Source organism: Protomyctophum bolini, assembly GCF_963924005.1.
Source record: "Protomyctophum bolini genome assembly, chromosome: 11".
NCBI classification, from domain to species: Eukaryota; Metazoa; Chordata; class Actinopteri; order Myctophiformes; family Myctophidae; genus Protomyctophum; species Protomyctophum bolini.
Window position 1 is genome coordinate 24,389,971 of NC_137872.1, and position 18,755 is coordinate 24,408,725.

At 43.4% G+C, this 18,755-nt stretch overlaps 3 protein-coding genes across 3 annotated transcripts; 1 reads left to right on the forward strand and 2 right to left on the reverse strand.

The window, feature by feature from the left end:
- Positions 1–472: 472 nt before the first annotated feature.
- On the forward strand, positions 473–3,599 carry LOC308323664 (C-signal-like). The gene is made up of 6 exons (XM_080775431.1): positions 473–637; positions 804–858; positions 1,029–1,216; positions 2,076–2,240; positions 2,467–2,577; positions 3,344–3,599. Exons 1-6 carry the CDS (start codon positions 494–496, stop codon positions 3,455–3,457), a joined length of 777 nt encoding a protein of 258 aa, XP_080631557.1. The 5' UTR covers positions 473–493; the 3' UTR covers positions 3,458–3,599.
- A 51-nt stretch (positions 3,600–3,650) lies between these two features.
- On the reverse strand, positions 3,651–8,553 carry LOC308323663 (E3 ubiquitin-protein ligase TRIM35-like). Its single transcript, XM_080775430.1, has 6 exons — positions 7,747–8,553; positions 6,370–6,465; positions 5,299–5,529; positions 4,854–4,876; positions 4,586–4,704; positions 3,651–4,212 (listed from the first exon to the last, which is right to left on the reverse strand). The coding sequence occupies exons 1-6, from the start codon at positions 8,275–8,277 to the stop codon at positions 3,653–3,655; spliced, it is 1,560 nt and encodes a 519-aa protein (XP_080631556.1). The 5' UTR covers positions 8,278–8,553; the 3' UTR covers positions 3,651–3,652.
- Positions 8,554–10,058: 1,505 nt separating this feature from the next.
- Positions 10,059–18,214, reverse strand: gipc1 (GIPC PDZ domain containing family, member 1). Its single transcript, XM_080776188.1, has 8 exons — positions 17,982–18,214; positions 17,055–17,394; positions 15,856–16,058; positions 15,136–15,321; positions 13,708–13,888; positions 12,232–12,344; positions 12,052–12,133; positions 10,059–11,770 (listed from the first exon to the last, which is right to left on the reverse strand). The coding sequence occupies exons 2-8, from the start codon at positions 17,143–17,145 to the stop codon at positions 11,619–11,621; spliced, it is 1,008 nt and encodes a 335-aa protein (XP_080632314.1). The 5' UTR covers positions 17,146–17,394; positions 17,982–18,214; the 3' UTR covers positions 10,059–11,618.
- Positions 18,215–18,755: the final 541 nt, after the last annotated feature.

An 18,755-nucleotide genomic window follows, 5' to 3' on the forward strand; every position in this document is an offset into this window, starting at 1 on the left:
TTCAAAGTGTTAATTAAACGCAGTGTGTTCAACTATTTAGCTCTCATTTTCACTTATTTTTGCAGTTTGAGAATCAGAATATGCTCACAATGAGACACCCAGCCAGGAACGAACATCAAATGTCTGAATCTGGGACCAGCTCTAACAAATATATTTTGTCCAATGAAAGTATATGCCTATGCACAAAATGCTTGTGAAATGTGCTGTGAACATGTTATTGATAGTACAAGCAAATTGTGCTTAATCTCATACCACTTAAACAAAATAGCAGCCTTGTGTTCTTATCTGTTATAATCATTTCCAAGTGGATGTAAGCAGTGCAGTACATTCTATTCTCTGTGTAACCGGTATCTGCACAAACACAAAAAAAAAAACTGGTGGGTGTGGTCTGGCTAGCCCCTAAGATAAACATTCAACTAATCAGAGGGACTTTGCCTGAGTCATGTGAGATGCAACCATGTGAGATGCACTGGGTAAATGAGACTGGGGAAAAATGGCTGCTAAAACATACAGTGTGCTTATCACGGGAGCTAACCGAGGCATAGGCCTGGAGATGGTTAAGCAAATGGTAGAAGCCACGCGTCCAATACAAAAGTTATTTGCCTGTTGCAGGGACCCAGATGGACCCAGAAGTGAGGTGAGACTTGTTCTCTGTGGTACTATTCTCTCGAGACAGACTGTTTTTCCTTTGTTTTGCCAATAGTTACCCAGATTGCTGTGCTACATAAAATGTTCTTTCACAAAAATCTGTGAGAGTGCTTCCAATACCAAAACAATTTCTCCTGTGTGTTTACACTTTACAGGCCTTGCAAGCCCTGGCAAAGAAGCACCCTAACGTCATCACGGTCATCCGTCTTGGTAAAATAGCTCTGTTCCTCTCTCTGTTATCGAACCATTAAATCTTTCAATAGCTCTTCTGTCAAACCCCCTGTGGGACCAGCCATGCGCTACACTAAACCCCAGTGTTCTGATGTTTATCTGAGTGCCTGGTATTGACTGCTTCTCTGTTCTCTCTCACCGTCTGTCAGATGTCACTGACCTCTCTAGCATAAAGCAGTCTGCCCAGAAGGTAGGCTCTCTGGTGGGGACAGGTGGTCTCAATCTGCTGGTCAACAATGCAGGGGTCCTTGCCCATGGCACCGTGATGACCACCAGCCCAGAAGACATGCAGGCTGCGTTCAACACCAACATTATGGGCCCTATGAATGTGACTAAAGTAAGGGTATAGACTAGGATGTGCGAAGACGAGTCTTCTAACAAAAATATAATAATAATAATATACAAATCAATGAGTTGGTTATGGGGTTGGGAAATATATAGATACCGTATTATATCGATATGATATAAAACTAGATATTTAGGATTATCGTAATATGGTTATCGGTTATATTGGTTATTGTAATATGGTGAGTTGTGTCTTTTCTTGGTTTAAATCACAATTTTATACGTAGTTCAAAATTCAAAATTGTTCAATTGGCGGAAATAGCCAATTATCTGATCAAACATTAGTGTGGTTGCCTAGGCAAGCAGACGATTACAGTACTTAAATCGTTTAAAAGGCACACCTTGTTCCACCCAACCTCTTTCTATGTTCATTTTTTTTGAAGTAATTCTCTTCGGAAGTTGGACTTCCATTGACAGTTTCATCACGGTCTCTCAGCTCATTCTCAGTGTCTCTCCCCCAGTGACTAAATCTACGATGAAAATGTTCGTTAACTACCTTTTTTCACTGACGAAAACCAAATAAAAACTAGGCTGTGATGAAAAACTAAGACTAAGACAATTCTAGTCTAAAAAGACATTTTATGTTTGGTTACACTCCGGTGTTGTGAGCTTCATGTAGATCTGCTATTTTCAGCCTGGAACGAAGTGTAAAAACAGGCATTACGATGCCATTAAGGCCTGCCAAAATACATTTTTAGTATTAGTCGGCTAAAACTACACTATATGATATATAACATATCAGTTGACAAAGATGTGACTAAAACTAAATTAAGTTTTATTCAAAATACTATGACTAAAATGTTGCTTTTCAACGTAACACTGCTCTCCCCCTATTGGCCGTGGACCATTAGGAGTTCCTGCCTCTGGTGCAGACAGCAGCGAGGGCCAGCGGGGCACCGGAGAGGATGTCTTGTAGCAAGGCGGCCGTCATCAATATCTCCTCAGTGATGGCCTCCATGGCCTCTCTGGCAGCTTCATACTCCCACATGCCTGCTATGTCCTACCGAGTCAGCAAGGTGAAGACAGACAGACAGACAGATAACTACAGTAGACCATTCAATGTCCTTATCAATGCATACGACACACACTGTAGACATTGTAGAAACTGCTGTGAGCTGTAAGTAGTTAAACATGTGACAGGGGAACTGGTGAACCCTCACCTAATGTCCTGAGTCCTGACTGGCCTTTTATTTTTCCTGTCCCACCTTTCCTTCTCTCTGTCTCTCCTGTAACCGGCGTCAGGCGGGGTTGAACATGTTGATGCTGTGCTGCTCGGAGGAGTTTGGGAAGGATGAGATTCTGTTTGCAGGCCTGCACCCTGGCTGGGTGAAAACTGAGATGGGCGGAAGTGCGGTAAATAACAATAATAATACTATAGAGGGTATAGTCATCATCATACCTGGAAGTTATGTGACTTTCTGGTCTTGACAGCCCATACATCCAAACAGAAAAGTCCTCCCTGATTGCATTAAACGTTAAACTCACTTTGCCAATCACTTTATGCATGCACATACCCTCTTTACACCCATATAGCGCTTTTCTAAGTACTCAAAGACACGTTACGTGTGCGTGGGGAAAACAAATAATCAAGATGGAATGCCAAATAAAATAATTACTACATGCCAATTATAATACGTAAAAATGCAACTGCAAATAAATGTATTTAAAAGTAACTTTATTAAATTCCCAAAGAACGTAATTCATATGGTGACATGCATAGTACATACTGTGTTGGGAACGGAATCAATAATCGGCTATGCTGAAGCACAGAGAAACCAGAGCAATTAATGCATCCAGACAGTGTGATGTTATTGCAAAGGGCAAAGTCTGCAGCTGATCTCGAGCTGCTGATTGGCTGGGTGACTGGGAGTATAGACTAGAGAATCAATCAATACAAGTCCAAAACTGTTACTTGTCAGAATAAATTAAAAAATGTAAAAGTAGCAGATCAACAAGCTCAAAAGCGACCTTGTGGATCTGCTACTTTTGAAGCTTTTGTGTGTGTGACACTGTAGGTCAAGTAGGGCTACCAAAAAAACATTAGAATATCGAGATGGGAGGTTTCTGTCCGACAGCAACGACATGCTAAACGTAAAGTGTGTGTGTTTGTGACCACCAGGCACACATGGAAGCTCCAGAGAGTGTGGAGGGGCTGCTCCGTGTGATGGATTCCCTGACTGACAAGCAGAATGGGGCCTTCCTGGATTATCAGGGGAAGACCATACCCTGGTAGACACAGACAGTCACTCTGTACTTCAACTGCAGATAAACAAGGACAACTGTGTACTTCTGATTACTTCTGGTTCAAGATTCATTTTCATCAAGATTTGTTGTGCGAGTCACTGCAACTGATTAAAACACGCCAAATACTACAATTACAATTAAAGTTCATTGAATGTACAAGCACTGCCTGCTAAATCCATCCATTTCACCAGGTGGCACTATTCCACACAGCCACTTTAGCAGGGCAGATCCTAAGGGGCGCAGGGTTGTTCCCATTTATGTTGGCTCCCGGGCAGAAGAAGGGGAACATCTTCTCGGTGAAGAAGTCGTGAAAGGTGTGGATGTGGCTCATGCTGAGCGGGTTGGAGAAGGTGACCTCCCCGGAGTCGTAGTCCAGCTGCACCCTCACCCTGGTCAGCTCCCCCTTCAGCTCCAACGGGGTGCTGGGCCGAGTCATGGCCGAGTACTCGCCCTCGCAGTGGGTGATCATCCAGAAGCCTCCTTCGGGACACCCGGAGATGCGGCCCTTCCTGCTGATGGAGCCCTTGACCACCCCCAGCATCCAGTCATCCTTGTCGCCCACGTCCACCTCCCATGCGTGGCGGCCCGCCGTGAAGCCCTCGGAGCCCAGCACAAACACAAAGTGGCCGAAGCGTTCGGGGTTGTCTGGGAGCTGCCGGACGGAGCCGCTGTTGGCCACGGCGGTCAGGTCTTTGGACAGGGACAGCCAGGAGTACGCCGTGTTGGGGTCCAAGCTGACAGGCGCTGGATGGAGAGACGTTGTTAGAATAGTCCTGAAATGTCCTTTTACATAGTCATGTAAATTAAATAAAAACATATATAGCCAGAAGGCTCACCCACTCGCCAACATTTTTTTTTTGGGGCCAGCTCGTTCCGAGTGGTTCTTGTATTCATTTACTGAGGATAAGGTTAGGAATAAGTTTAAGGTATAGTTTTCCTGAGATTACGTTTAGGAATAAGGTTAGTTTTAGCCATAGTTTTCCTGAGGTTACGTTTTAGGAATACCTGGTGGTGACCATTCTGAGGTCGTCAGATTTGACCCGTGGCGAGCGTGTTTTGGGGGCGAGCGTCCTTGTATTCCAGCCATTACATACTAGAGTAGGGGGGTGCTGCTTACTGTATTGAACAAGGTCCACCATCTTCTCCCAGATCTGGTATTTTAAGGAGCTGATGTGTTTGGCCACATCTATAAGAACTCCAGGTAGTTTTTCTGGTTCCTTTGGAGTGATCTGTGCTCTGTGGAAATAACATCCCACATGGGTGTCAGGCGCATGGGTACACAGTGAAATCTGTGGGTCCATTTTTACTCAGAGTGAAATGAATACTCTACTACTTGCAGCGTAGTCTTGGAAGTTTAAAAATAATTGTACTGGGATAAAACTTACCTCTTCTTGATATTGTTATAGTTCTGAAATCATAAAAGGAGCATATGTTTGGTCAGATGTAAATCAACAATGAGAAATACTATTAAATGCCATGTAAATTATATTTTTGTTAAAAGGTTAAATCTACATGTCAATAGTAATAATCATTGTGTTTGTTCAGTAACCGTCTCCCCATCTCTCTATCGCTCTTTAGTTTAGTACAAAATAAATGTTATTTGTTTCATCACTTCCAATTGATTATTTTGAATCCTGTATGAGTTCTCTCTCCTGATTGTATAAGAGCGATATCCTGACCTGCAAATGTATATTTTGTTTACTAAAGACCTGCAGAGTCAGGAAGACCCCTGTTATTGAACCCGCACTCCATAGCCACGATTACCAGAATATAGAGCAATTTAACACCTACGTATTATGTTAACAAAACTAAAGTTTAGTGCACCTTTACCTGAAGAAACTGAGCATCGTCAGACGCAAGTTCGTTCTCGATGGCGATGATGGCTTGTGAGAACGTGATGATGTCTTTGGTGATGCCGTCGGTCTTCTTCTTCATCTGGTGTTTCTTCTGCGTGTCTTCTTCCCTCAGGGTGGCCAGCCTCGCAGTCTCCTCCTGCTGGAGGAACTGCCGGAGCTGCTCGATCTCCTCTTTGATCTGCATCTCTGTAGCCTGCGTCTGGTTCTAAATGACACACACACACACACACACACACACACACACACACACACACACACACACACACACACACACATCACAATCATAATCAGCTTTATATTGTCACAACACCAGCGGTGGAAAGAGTACCTACTCACATTTGTAAATCAAGATGTTATGTTGAGAAAGATGGGAAGGCAAGGCAAGAAAGAAAGAAAGAAAGACAATGGCACAAAAACAACCAAAATCATATACGTAGCAAAAGTATAAAATGACATTTATGATGTAATGAATCCATGAATAAAGAAAGGAACACTGAACAAAAATGGCAGGAAGGCACAGTCAAAGAATAACATCCAAAGAGTGGTGTACCTACTGGTGCATGATTAAACATTGCAATGGATAGATGAGGCATGAATGCTTCCTGCCCAGGTTGAAAACATATCCAGATATATATTGTAGAAAAGCAGTAGGTAGGTATATAAAATAAATCAGTAGATCACAGTATCATGTGCATGGTTAAAGTGAAAAACATCAGGTATTAAAAACCTATAGCAGCAGGTATGGAATCAGTTTCATGTGCATGGTGAAAGTTGCATGGTTAAAGAAAAACGTAGCAATAATATAGCAGCTAGAATACATGGAATATTGAACATACATTTACAAAATAACCCAAACAAGCATTTAAATAAACAGAACTGTGCATTATGTATTGTAGAGAGAACAATACAGTACACCATGTCACAGAATCTAATAACATTTCTCCTGAAAACAAGTTTTGCAAACACATTCCTCGAAGTGTGTATGTGTCTTAATGTCAGAGCTGACAGATGCAGGTGTTCTACAATAGAACGTGTTTATTGATACCTTCATGTGAACGGTTGTGTCATCACACTCCTGCTTGCCCTCATACAGGCTTCGCAGAGCTTTCTTCAAAGGAATCAGCTCCTTCCTCAATTCCTCCTATCCAGACAGAGAGAATGAGAGACAGAGAGAGGGAGAAATAATTTAAATTCAAATTATTTTACCCCATTTCTGGGCCTATAGCATGAGGCTCTTTACACCAGTGTGCCATCAATGCGCCAAGACAGACTCGAGCGAAAGGTGTCACGCGGCAAAAAGAACAGATTTCATTTCAACCTTTATTTAGTTCTCAGAGAATGCACTGAGGGCTGGGACCCTCTTTTTCAGCGGTGCCGAGATTAGAGCAACACATCAATAATGTACAATCATGTAAAAATGGGGGGGGGGGGAGGAGAAAAAGGAAAAACAAAACATAGATCAACAAGCTAACATATCACGACACAATGCAATCATGCAACATGTTAGCTTGTATATCTATTATTTTTGTCATGTGACCTCCTGTATATGGATTAGGCCACAGGTATTTCACAAAATCAATAGCACAACACTATGACCCCTTTTCCACCCGGTTCAGTTCAGATTTTAGTCCATGAGCCAGACCTTCAAAATTGGAACATTAATTATGAATTGAGTGTGCAAAAGCTACTCCTGTGGAAGGGTTATCAATTATATATAAATATTTTATATATAATGCACACTCAATTCATAATTAACGTTCCAATTTTGGAGGTCTGGCTCATGGACTACAACTGGTTCTGAACTGAACCGGTTCCCAACCGGTGGAATATATATTAGATATGCAAATATATTCCAAAGCATTTCATTCCATTCCAAACCTTTTCCAGGCCTGGACAACCGCTTTTCTCATTTCAAAACATTTCCAGGAATTTCATGACCATGGGAACTGAACCCTGCTTATGGTCACCAATGGCTCTGGTTCCCAGCTAGCATACTTAAAATCACAGCTTCTGCAGATTTACGCTTTTGTTTTCCAAATCGGAATGTTAAAACACATTCCATTGTGACGTAGTGTGTCAAATCATACCAAACTCAGGATCAACGTGGGAACAGCATGGCCACAATTAGATCTTAGATCATATCTATGTGGCACATCAGTCATCTACAGTATGTCAGTTGTCTATACAGTACGTCAGTGACTCAAGGGCAAGGTTTCAGACCAATCAGAGCCCCATTGAATTCCACTATAAAGTGTAAGATAAATATTCCAAGAAAATGTAAAACATGTGAAAGGAAAAACAAATTGTGGAGGTACTTCTGTGGCCTACTGGCAATATGCACAAGAAGAAGTTTGAGAGATTACGTCCAGATACAGACTTCCTGAAGAGAGCAACACCTGGAACGAGCGGCAGAGAGCCTCACCTTGAGGTCGTGAGCTCCCTCTTCCAAGGGACACACGCTGTGGCCCTGGTGTCTCTTGGAGGTGTGACACACCAGGCAGAGAACCTCCGAGTCGTCCAGGCAGAAGAGCTTGAGCACCTCGCCATGTGCGAGGCACCTCACCACCGCTGGGTCACCTCCCATCATGCCGCCGGCCGTGCCCGCGGCCTGCTCCAGCTCCTGCTCCTTCAGGAATGAGCTGGCCACGTTCTTCAGGGCCAGGCTGACCGTGGGCTCCGTCAGGGAGCATTTCCTCCGGCAGACGGGACACTCTCTCCTGGCCTTCTTCTTGTTCCAGAACTGCTGCAGGCAGTCACGGCAGAAGCTGTGGCTGCACTTCAGCACCACAGGGTCCTTGAAGATCTCGCAGCAGACGGGGCAGGACAGCTCGTCCTCCAGGCTGCCCGAGCGTGAGGAAGCGGCCCGCGGACGCAGGACCGCAGCTATCTTGGGACTCTGGAGGAAGGAAGGCTTCCCGGGCTGGGAGGACGCACGTGGGCGGCGCAACGCCATGGCTGGGTTCCTGTTGGAAGTTTACTGGTGGGTCTTTTTCAAGGGCACTGCAGCAGAATGTGCAATATAAGGGTAAGAGACTCGACTGCTGTGTGAGGGAAGAGCAAATTGACTGCAGTATGTACTGTAAAGGACAGGGGATATTGATCAACAGAAAGACTTGAAGAACAGGTTTACTTCAGCTCTAGTAAATAGGGGATGTGTTGCCACCCCTTTTCCTCTCTGGCCACTCATACTAAAACCTTGTCACTGTTGTCAGAGTCCAGTAGTCAGCCAACGGTCCTTTTTTTGAGTGGTCTCCTTACGGAGCTGTGTGTAGCTGGGTGCGTCTGAGCACGAAAACAGCATGGTTGTTTTTCACCACCTGTGCGCAACCTAACACACACACAAACACACGCACACATATTAACTGTATATATGATGATTTCAGGTGTGCCAGTACAGTACAGTACAGTACTGTAGAGGAACCGCCACACGGTAACTCTACCATTTCTCAACCGTTTCGGACGTGGGGCGACTCGCCAGAACCGGCCACCTGGGCACGTTCGCGGGGGTTTGGATATTGCGGGGACCCCCACACGGTAACTCTGTCATTTATCTTATTCGCTACCGTTTCGGGCGCGGGGCGGCTCGCCAGAACCGGGCCGGCACCCTGGGTGCGTTCCTGTGCATCCCCCTCCCCCCGGTGACCCCCACGCGGAATTGCACCACTCACTTCACACGGGTGTGATTTTTAATATATAGAAAGAAACCCAAACAATGATCAGTAGTTATCATTCTCATCTCAACTGACAACTATTAGACTAGTAGCTCTGGTCCATAGCTCGAATGCATTTGTCTAATGTATTTGCCTTTGCAAGGGATTAGAGCTATGGACCAGAGCTATTAGACTAGTAGACTTTGATACGGTTTGTGAATGTAAAGAAACAATTATTTTAATTCAAACGCTGTACTGCCGAATGTACACAACAAAACAAAGGCCTACAAAGTCTGATAGTGAGACCGATCAGTGACCTTCTGGGCACTAAGCATATCAAGTGTATGAACAGTATATCGTATTACAGTATCGCCAATGCACCGTTGACACTACAAGTGAGTGATTTAACGCTCTAGCAGTTAGAAGTCATACATATTTCAGGAGCAAAACAAGATTCTGATAAATAACACTCGGCACACAAACACACTCGGGTTGTGTTCTATGAATGATAGCAGACAGTCCGGGAGGTAAGGTTTCTGTTTCCATTAGGCAAGACGAGCGAGAATTGAGTTAGGCTGGGGGAAACATTGAGCTGACCTGAATGCACCTCATTCTCAGCTAACACAAGTTTTCAAATGGGATATTTCAGAATGTGCTCACTGGTTTCACACTGCAAATGTACCATGTAACAAAGAAGAGACAAGAAATTCCTTGATCAATGTCATTAGTATTGTCATAATCGGATATTGACAACAGTGTAACAGAAAGCAGTCAAAATAATGTTTCCCAGTCAGTGTCCGTTAGTGTTCTAGCATCTGTCTCATAGACATATCCCCCACTCATCAGCATCAAAGAACAAAATCAATCCCAATAACCATACTTGGGGAATACTGAAAGACGACAACAACAAAAAGGTATGCTGCAAACATTTTTGTTTTGACAATACTTAGTTGTGGACTGGTTGCCTTGGAAATTCAATACGGTTAACACTGCACGTGTTTTACTCCCCGGAAAACCACGATTCACGTTTGCATGATCTAAATGGTTTTTCATTCTCCAATAATAGTGTTGTTGATGACTCCAGCACCATGCACAGGTTGTTCACCTGTTTCTTTTATTAGTTTACAATATATATTGCATAAGGATAGAGTGAAAGGAAGATAGTTTCTTAAGTGATCCATTGTTTTACACATAACTAACATGACTTGGTTCCATTTCATTGATGATCTGGTCTCCTGCCCCCCCGCAAAGCTTTAAAACCAAAACGGATTCAACCACACGACACCACCCTGCTGCTTATACAACCCTTCTCTTGGTTTTATAAAAACAAACTAAACATTACATCATTTAATATAAAAAAATATTGCAAAAACACTAAAAACAATTCTGCACAAAACCACAACAGGCATCATTCCTACATTTTGTTCACATAAAACCATGGGATATCCTTCCAATAAAAGGAAATATAACACTGATTCTCTTAATACTGACATGTCATTTCTGTAAAAACTACAAAACTGAATAATGCTGTCTATAATTTAGCTTCATTGCAGCATGGAGTGTTAATAGTGATAAAACACCTTTGATTTAGCAGACGCTGACCTATGAACTATGATTACTATGGTCTTTCACATCACAACAGCTCATTGACCTAAAGGTAAAAACCCACAACAGACCTTCATTATGACGAAAAACATAATAGCCACATGCTTACAAGACTCATGATCCATAACTGTAAAACAAAGTGGTCCAGAACAACACTGTAACAGACTGTATCCATACCTCTGCACATAACAGTCCATGCAGACCTCTTGTAATGCAGTGGTTCTCAACCTTTTCAGGCCGCCACCCCCCAAAATAATCATATTTGAATTGTATTAGGGACCAACCCCAACCAAGAACTTGGAAGTTGACATTCAATTCAGTTATTTTTGTTGCAGTTATGGTCTTTCTTTATTAGATAAAGAAATAAGGTCTTAAATGTCCTGAAATGGTCACTTCACTGTCATCTGGGGACCCCCAGTGGGTCGGGGGGTCCTGACCCACAGGTTGAGAACGACTGTTGTAATGTGTAGTAGCTGCTGCTTTGCTGTCTAGGTAATGTACAGTGTTTCTTTTTACAGCGCAGTGCAACAGTGCAATGTGGTAAATCTTCGTATTTAGTAAATATCAAAGATTTGCTTTGTGTAAGCCATGGTCCCCTCAGTTCACTCACATTTGAGACTTGTGCTCTATTTGTTGCACCGCGGACAACTAGAACATAAAAACATGCAGGTTCATGTGACGTGGTCAAAAGAGGAATTCCTGGAAAAACCCTGAAGACATGTAATAGCACTTAATGCCTGAATATACCTTAAGTCTTTTAATTTGCACTGAACTGTCTTACAGGATGAATGTTCCTTCTGTTGATCGCAGTCAGCTTCTCCCATAAAAGAGTCCCCTGTCTCAAAGAAGAGTCTCACAGAGTACGATCTAGTCTAAAACAAAACGGTAGGAGTGCGCTGGGATAAAAGCAACTCATGGCGGTAGTGTAGTGATTCCTAGCAGTGCTGTTTTTGTTGCGAGTGTTGCGCGCACACACACACGAGCGAGTGTGCCATGCGCGTGCACACTCACACAGAGGTCCACGTCCCGTTTATGGTGGTTACACTCGCCCGACCTTGGCATCGCCGATGGCACCCCACACATCAAAGACAAATTCATCCGGGAAGGCGAAGTCTCCCAGGGTCTCGTCTAGAGCCTCTGCGAATTCGTCTGGGTTTTTTTTGTCCTTCCCGAGCTCAACCATGGTGGCCGCTGGCAGAGAGACAGACAGGGAAACGGGCCAAAGGAACATGAAGCCAAAGCATAATGAAAATTGTGCTGTAAGACTCATCATTTTCTTTCTAGTGAATGTAGGATCTACCGTGTTGGTTCCAAAGCCTTTTAGCCTCTAGACCCAAAAGAGAAATTGAGACGTTTGACCGGGACCCAAACTAGTGAAAACAGCAGATCTACAAGCTCACAACACGTCATTGTAAATCTGCTATTTTCACTACTAAGTATTTATGGAAATGATTTGATTTTCACAGACTTACCAAGCTCACTGTCTCTGATGCCCATGTAGCTCTCCAGGAGATCGTCCACCTTCTCAATGGCTTTCTCCTCGAACGCAGAGGGCTAGAGACAAGGAAAACACTGTTCAGATATAATATGAAGTAAAATAACATACCGACCGATCATTACACAACAGACTAACAAGCTTGGCACACACTCACCAACTCCTCCACGGTGGCGGGACCCTTGGAGCGGAGCCGCAGCGTTCCCCTGCCTGTCCCGAGCTGAACACCCGACCCCGCCTTGGAGCCTCCAGACCTCTGGCCTATCATGTCTGAGACAGACCACACAGAGCTGTGTCAGCTCAGAAGACCCTACAGCAGTGCTTCTCAAACTTTATCATGTCAAGGACCCCCAAATTGACACTTTAACTTATTAGACCACCACAGACTCATTTGAAAATAACCAGAAAATAAGAGATTTTTAATTCCAAGGACCCCCAGTTTGACATGCATTACGCTACAGAGCCCCATTTAATGGCATTTATATCTCTGGGACCCCAATTTATATTGTACAAATAGTCAAATCTATGTTAATTGAACTCTGAGAGTGTACAAATGGAACCGAATGGACCCATTAGGGTCCATTTGGTTCCTATACTATCTGGGATCTGCACGTTATAACGATGGAGCATTAGTCCGACATGTGGGAACCGCTCGAACATGTGCTGCTCCCGTGCTTGTTGCGAACGCAGTGAGCACTAACTATGAGACCTAGCAGATCATGTCTGTCTGTCTGTCTGTACAATTTAGGCATTTAGCAGACGCTCTTAATCCAGAGCGATTTACATTAAGCAAGAACAAAAAGCATGTCTGTCTGTCTGTCCCGCTGTTACACCACCTGCCCGCCACCACACACACACACACACACACACACACACACACACACACACACACACACACACCTTAACTTATAAAAACTTAACTTAAAAAACCACAAATATGTACGAGCTGCGTTCGCTTCCCGCGTTTGCGCGTCTTACTTGTGGTTATGGTTAGGGTTTGAGGTAGGCTGTCGTTTGTCAGACCAATGACTAGTCTGAACTAAGTACTGCACCCTTATACTATCTATCATTTAGTGGGGGGCCCCTGGAACTCCCTCAAGGACCCCTGGGGGTCCCCGAACCCCACTTTGAGAACCACTCCCCTACAGCACTGTCACAGTCCAAGCCTCATACAACTCATACCACCGCGATTTTATATGTTTTCTTTTATACATCTATTAACCACTTTCACCCCGGCATCCTAAGATTTTTCCAAATTCTGGAACCTTCATCAAAAATATCATATCTATCTACAATGCATTGTGGTCTTGTACTGTAACGAGATTGTCTTATTTTCAATTATCCCAAGTATGAAATAGTGCTAAAGTAAAAATGGTAAATGGTGCATTTATATAGCGCCTTTATCCAAGGCGCTTTACATTATGCATTACATTCACCCATTCGTGCACACATTCATACACCAACCAGCACATCAGGAGCAATTAGGGGTTCAGAGTCTTGCTCAAGGACACTTCGACACTAACTCTGGGGGTTCGAACTGGCAACCTTGCAGTTAACATCCAGCCACTCGCCCCTTGAGCCGCCGCCCCCGGTGGTTAAGACGACTCAGAGATTCTCCCTCGCTCACACTCACCGAAGGCCTTGAGAGGCTCCCACAGTTTGATGGTAAAGTCCTTCCCCTTGGGCAGCTCCTTCAGCATCTTGGCCACCTCATAGTGTCGACAGCCTATCAGGCCGTGGCCGTTGATCGACTCGATCATGTCCCCCACATTGATGACCTGGATCTGGTGGATGATGCTGCCCTCTCGGATTCTCTGAAAAACAGGAGAACCCCATTATTATGTGAACTTACAGTTGAATTGGAACTCCCCATTTCAATACACTTCTCCCCCTGTTGAAAAATCACAATCACACTCAGCTACACTATGCCTGAGAGGATTGAACATGAATGTTGCTAACCAAGTCCTTTGTTTAAAACTGTGAGTGAATCTCGCCGTCAATGGCATAAAAATCAATAATAAATTGAAGGCCAAAATATATCATACTATACCATGGACACACGCTTTGCGTCAGAATCATCTATAGCCGTGATATAATCATGATATACATTCTACAACAGCCGCCTCTCATGTATTATTGACTATGACACGGCTTGGTTGAATGCTTGATTCTAATTGGTCAATCACTGAATTCAGAGCGGTGTGTTATTTCTGGATAATGACCACTGAGCTCAATGACAGGCTCAGAGCACCTGCTGCGCTGCTTGCCTTTGTGCTGTATCCAACAGAGCAGCCATATAAACAAACGCACCATGTCATTTACAGCTAAACTCAGAATGCTGAAGCACGCTGAAAACTCACCTCGTCACACTCCACCTTAGCCCATAGCACTTGACCTAGCCTCGGTGACCCGTATGCAAAGGATAAAATATGTAATCTAGATATTTTGTAGACATAGCATTGTATAGTGTACTTAAAGTGGTTTCATTGTACAGATATTCTACCGTTAGACGGATGTTAGGTTCTTAGCTTGCTTTTGATCCTAGATGACCATTTCTATGTATTTGATGTATTGTGTTGTTCTTGCTTACTGTAAGTCGCAGAGCGACCCGTTCTGTTGTGAGCTTGTAGATCTGCCATTTTTGGTGCGCAACATTCTTATAGACGACATGCTGGCTTCTACGGAATTCCAAATGACTGAAATCAGTCGTGGCGACTGAGAACTTTAATCCGTGAGTTAGCCAATAACCAAAAATGGATTCTGTCAACACACTGTTGTTTCCTGAGGCGACTGAGTTACACTGGACTGACCACCGCACCTGGCATAAATGAATGGAATACTTTCATTACCGTAGCAATGAAATACTTTTGTACTTTTGCATCAATTCAATAATTAATTTTCACTCTTGAAAGTGTGATAACTACTGATTTAAAAGGCATTCATACAATCAGCCCCAGGACTCAAGGGTTTAGACAGCCACAAGTAAAGTAATGGCTTTTCAATCGACGATACAAGAGCTAGCCACAATCAATGTGCACGGTTCGGGTTGAATAATGCTCACCTTAATGAACGCATAGCCGGCTCCGTTGTCAGTTATAGTCAAGCCTAGAGCGTCTTCCCCTTTGAAAACGTCTATTTCCTTCTTCTGGCCTTTTATGTGGGCAAAAATAAAGTCCTCCAGCCCAATTTGACCTCCCAGCAGTTTCTCCATGTCCACCTTGTGGGTGTTCAGTGTGCAGAACATGACCTGGAAAACAGACAACACGCAGATAAAAAGTGTTGGTCAGGAGCTGTGCATTAAACATACCCCAAACAGATCAACTGAAGCAAACTGACAAGCACTTGGAGCCGAGGTATGACGTTTTGTTTGACTTGGTTCCACAGATATATTATGAAAATAGCTATCACACTGTGATATCTACTATCTACACACTGTGAGCTTGTAGATCGGCTTGTAGATCAGCTACTTTCACAATTTTAGCCTCTTTAATTAATATATTATTTAACAAATTGTATTCTATGTTGCGTGTGTTTGTGTTACACATATGTGTTATGTGTGTGTGTGTGTGTGTGTGTGTGTGTGTGTATATATACACACATGTGTGTATTTTGTCGATCAATACATTTTGATGCAATAATGGTCTTTTTCTTTTCTATCTTTTGAGGAATTAAAAAGGTCTTAAAATTAATAACCCACAGATTGTGAACCACTGATTTATAGATCATATGAAACATGAATACCATACGACCACACACACACAACCTCCATGCACTGACTCACCTCTGACGGAGAGATCCCAAAGGCCTCCCCGATTTTGGCATAGAGCTCGCGAACGTTGCTGAAGCCCTCGATGCGTCCCGTGGGGCTGCCGTGAGCCAGCTGGGTGTGGAAGATGAGGCGCGGTCGCAGGCTGCTGTGTGGAGGCGGCAGGCCCTCGGGCGTGGCGCCCTCTCCCAGACCCACCACGCCTCCATCCAGACCGTCTACAGTTTACAAGGCATTTAGCAAGACACTTTTAATCCAGAGCAAGTCAACATAAGGTATTATTACATCAAATGCATAGAAATAGTAATATGGGATCATATTACCAAGAACCTACAGCATCATCAGTCTAAACAGTATTATAATATACACACACACACACACACACACACACACACACACACACGGTCAACAACAACCTGGCATATGTCTACATAACATGCCATTCATAAGCTTGCAAGGTCGTCGAGGCTAGTGTTACGGGCTAAGGTGGAGTTTGAAGAGGTGAATCGAAGAGTGTTGGCAGAATTGGGAGTGAGTCTGCAGTTCCACAGTTTGGGAGCAGTGTTCATTTCGAGTCTGACTTAGTCTTTTGAATAACACATTTAGTTTTGGCTTAGCCCCTCTCGGCACCCTCCGTAAAGCTTTTCTGAAATTCGGACTTCACTTTACGTAGGGTGCCTGTGCATTTCTTCCACACGCTATGGTAGGCAGATGCACATACCCTCTGTCCAGGCCGTGCTGCGGCCTGGTGGTGCTGGTGAGATGTTTCAAAAGATGCATAAAACTGCTATAGGAGACAACGGAAACGTGAGAGAATTTTTATTTGGCACAGATGCCGTTAAGTACAGTTTTGGCTTCTCTCTTCCTTGACTTCCTTATTGACTTCCCATTGTACTGCCTCCCGCACCAAGAGTGGCTACCTACGTAAAGAGAAGTCCGAATTTCAGAAAAGCTTTACGGAGGGTCCCGAGAGGGGCTAGTTTTGGCCCTAGTTTAGTAATCTGAAATTGTGTAGTTTAGTCTAATCTTAGAACGTTAGTCTAAAGCCCCACCACACCAAAGGGTCGGATTGGGACAAAACTGTTTTAAGGTAAACCACACCAATGCAACTAATTGAGTTGCATTGGTGTGGTCTACCTTAAAACCATTCAACAAAATTAACACAGTTTAGGAGCAAGGGAGAAGAGTGTGGGACGTGTGGATTCGGAACACACCTGCGACACTGAGACCCGCACGGATGGGCTCCGCTTCCTCGTTCTCTACCAACGGGGATGCCTTCTTCCTTCTGCCCAGACCCAGAGGCATAGTAATCCTACAGTTAACAGACTGAGGGGAGACAGGGGAGAGGAGGAGGTGCACTGTGGTGTCGTTGGCCAGAGGTTTTAACGTTTGCCAAACCAAATCTGACACTTGTGCAGACAAGATGATGCCGGAGTCTTCGTCCTCGATACTGATGTAAAGGTTTGTCAAACACAACTGGTGATTCAGAAACCAATGCAACACTTACATAACTAGATGTGAGGAACTCTCCAGCCTGGCATGGGTTATCTCCTGCTGTGAAAGGTAGAAGGGAGATAAGAATTCAGTATTTTCACACTAAGATTTTGATAAAGATATAAGCGCCTGAAGCTACCCTACAGCTAGCCATGGATCAGGACTATCATAGATATATTTGATCGATTTTTACATTAGCATATATCAGATATGGATGTCAAAAACGATAAAAATACATCCATGATATGCTATCCTACAGCCTAAATCAAGACAGAGGAAATGTGTGCTAACGTCATCATCCTATTAAAGACATTTTTGCATTATTATAATCGTAGTGAACGAACACCTAGTAAGTCAGCCATATTGAGTCAACATTAGTTCTTAAAAAACAACCAACTTGTTTCAAACTAAGTTAGTAACAACACATTAGTTAGTAGCACTACTCTGAATTACAAGCCATCTAGTTGCTTGCTATGGTGTTAGCTTCAAGTTCAAATTATTGACAGTCCATACGACTTTGATTTCATTAACGTTGCTATTCAGTAAGACTAAATAGCTGCTCAGTTGCCAATATTAGTTAATTGCTAATATTATTACGTTGAGCTAATTGGCAAGCTAATTGTGAAGTGGAGGCCAATGATTCTTACCAGAACAGGAGTTAGCCAAGCAGCTAGCTAGTTGGTAGACCTACAAACGTGACTTCCGAATAGAGAACCAAAACCTCGTTAAGAGAAAACGTCAGTTATTGTGGTACATTTATAACCTTGCTATGACACTTTTAAGTGGATAAGTGGCCTAGTTCTTTCCATGAGAAGTTGTTAAAAAAGGAGAAAGGTAGCAATCTATCGGTATGTTCGCCGTTTCAGCTGCTGTCAGTCTGCCTGGGTGGTGAACACATTATAGCCCTGATCCCATTGCTCGAGAGCACGGTCGCTCTCTCATTGGTCTGGTATGTAAGCCAGACAGCTGCCCAGCTTCATAGATATTATAAAGCCTGAGTATTGACATTAAAGTGAACGTTCTTCTGATGCCAGATCATTTTAAATTACATTTTGTGAATTACATAAAACTTTGTTCAAATGTGTAATCTATTCTGTAAAGACTTAATTATAAATGACTATATGTGTCAGTGTCACCCTTCGCCAACCTCAAAGCATAGATAAAGACAGTTTTAGTTTCAATATTGTGTCTAGATATGATATAGATTTTATTAGATTCACACTGTGTGATTGTGTGTAATAATTTAATAAATCTGTGAAGTGTAAATTCAGCCAGACCAGCTACTGATGTCGGTGTGGGTACCCACACCGGGCAACCAACTAACCAGTCACAGTGCTCCTCAGACTGTCCCTCGGGGCTATGGGATTTAGATTCAACCGTTGGTTTGATGCTGATGGTACTTTCTTTAAAAAAAGGTGCAC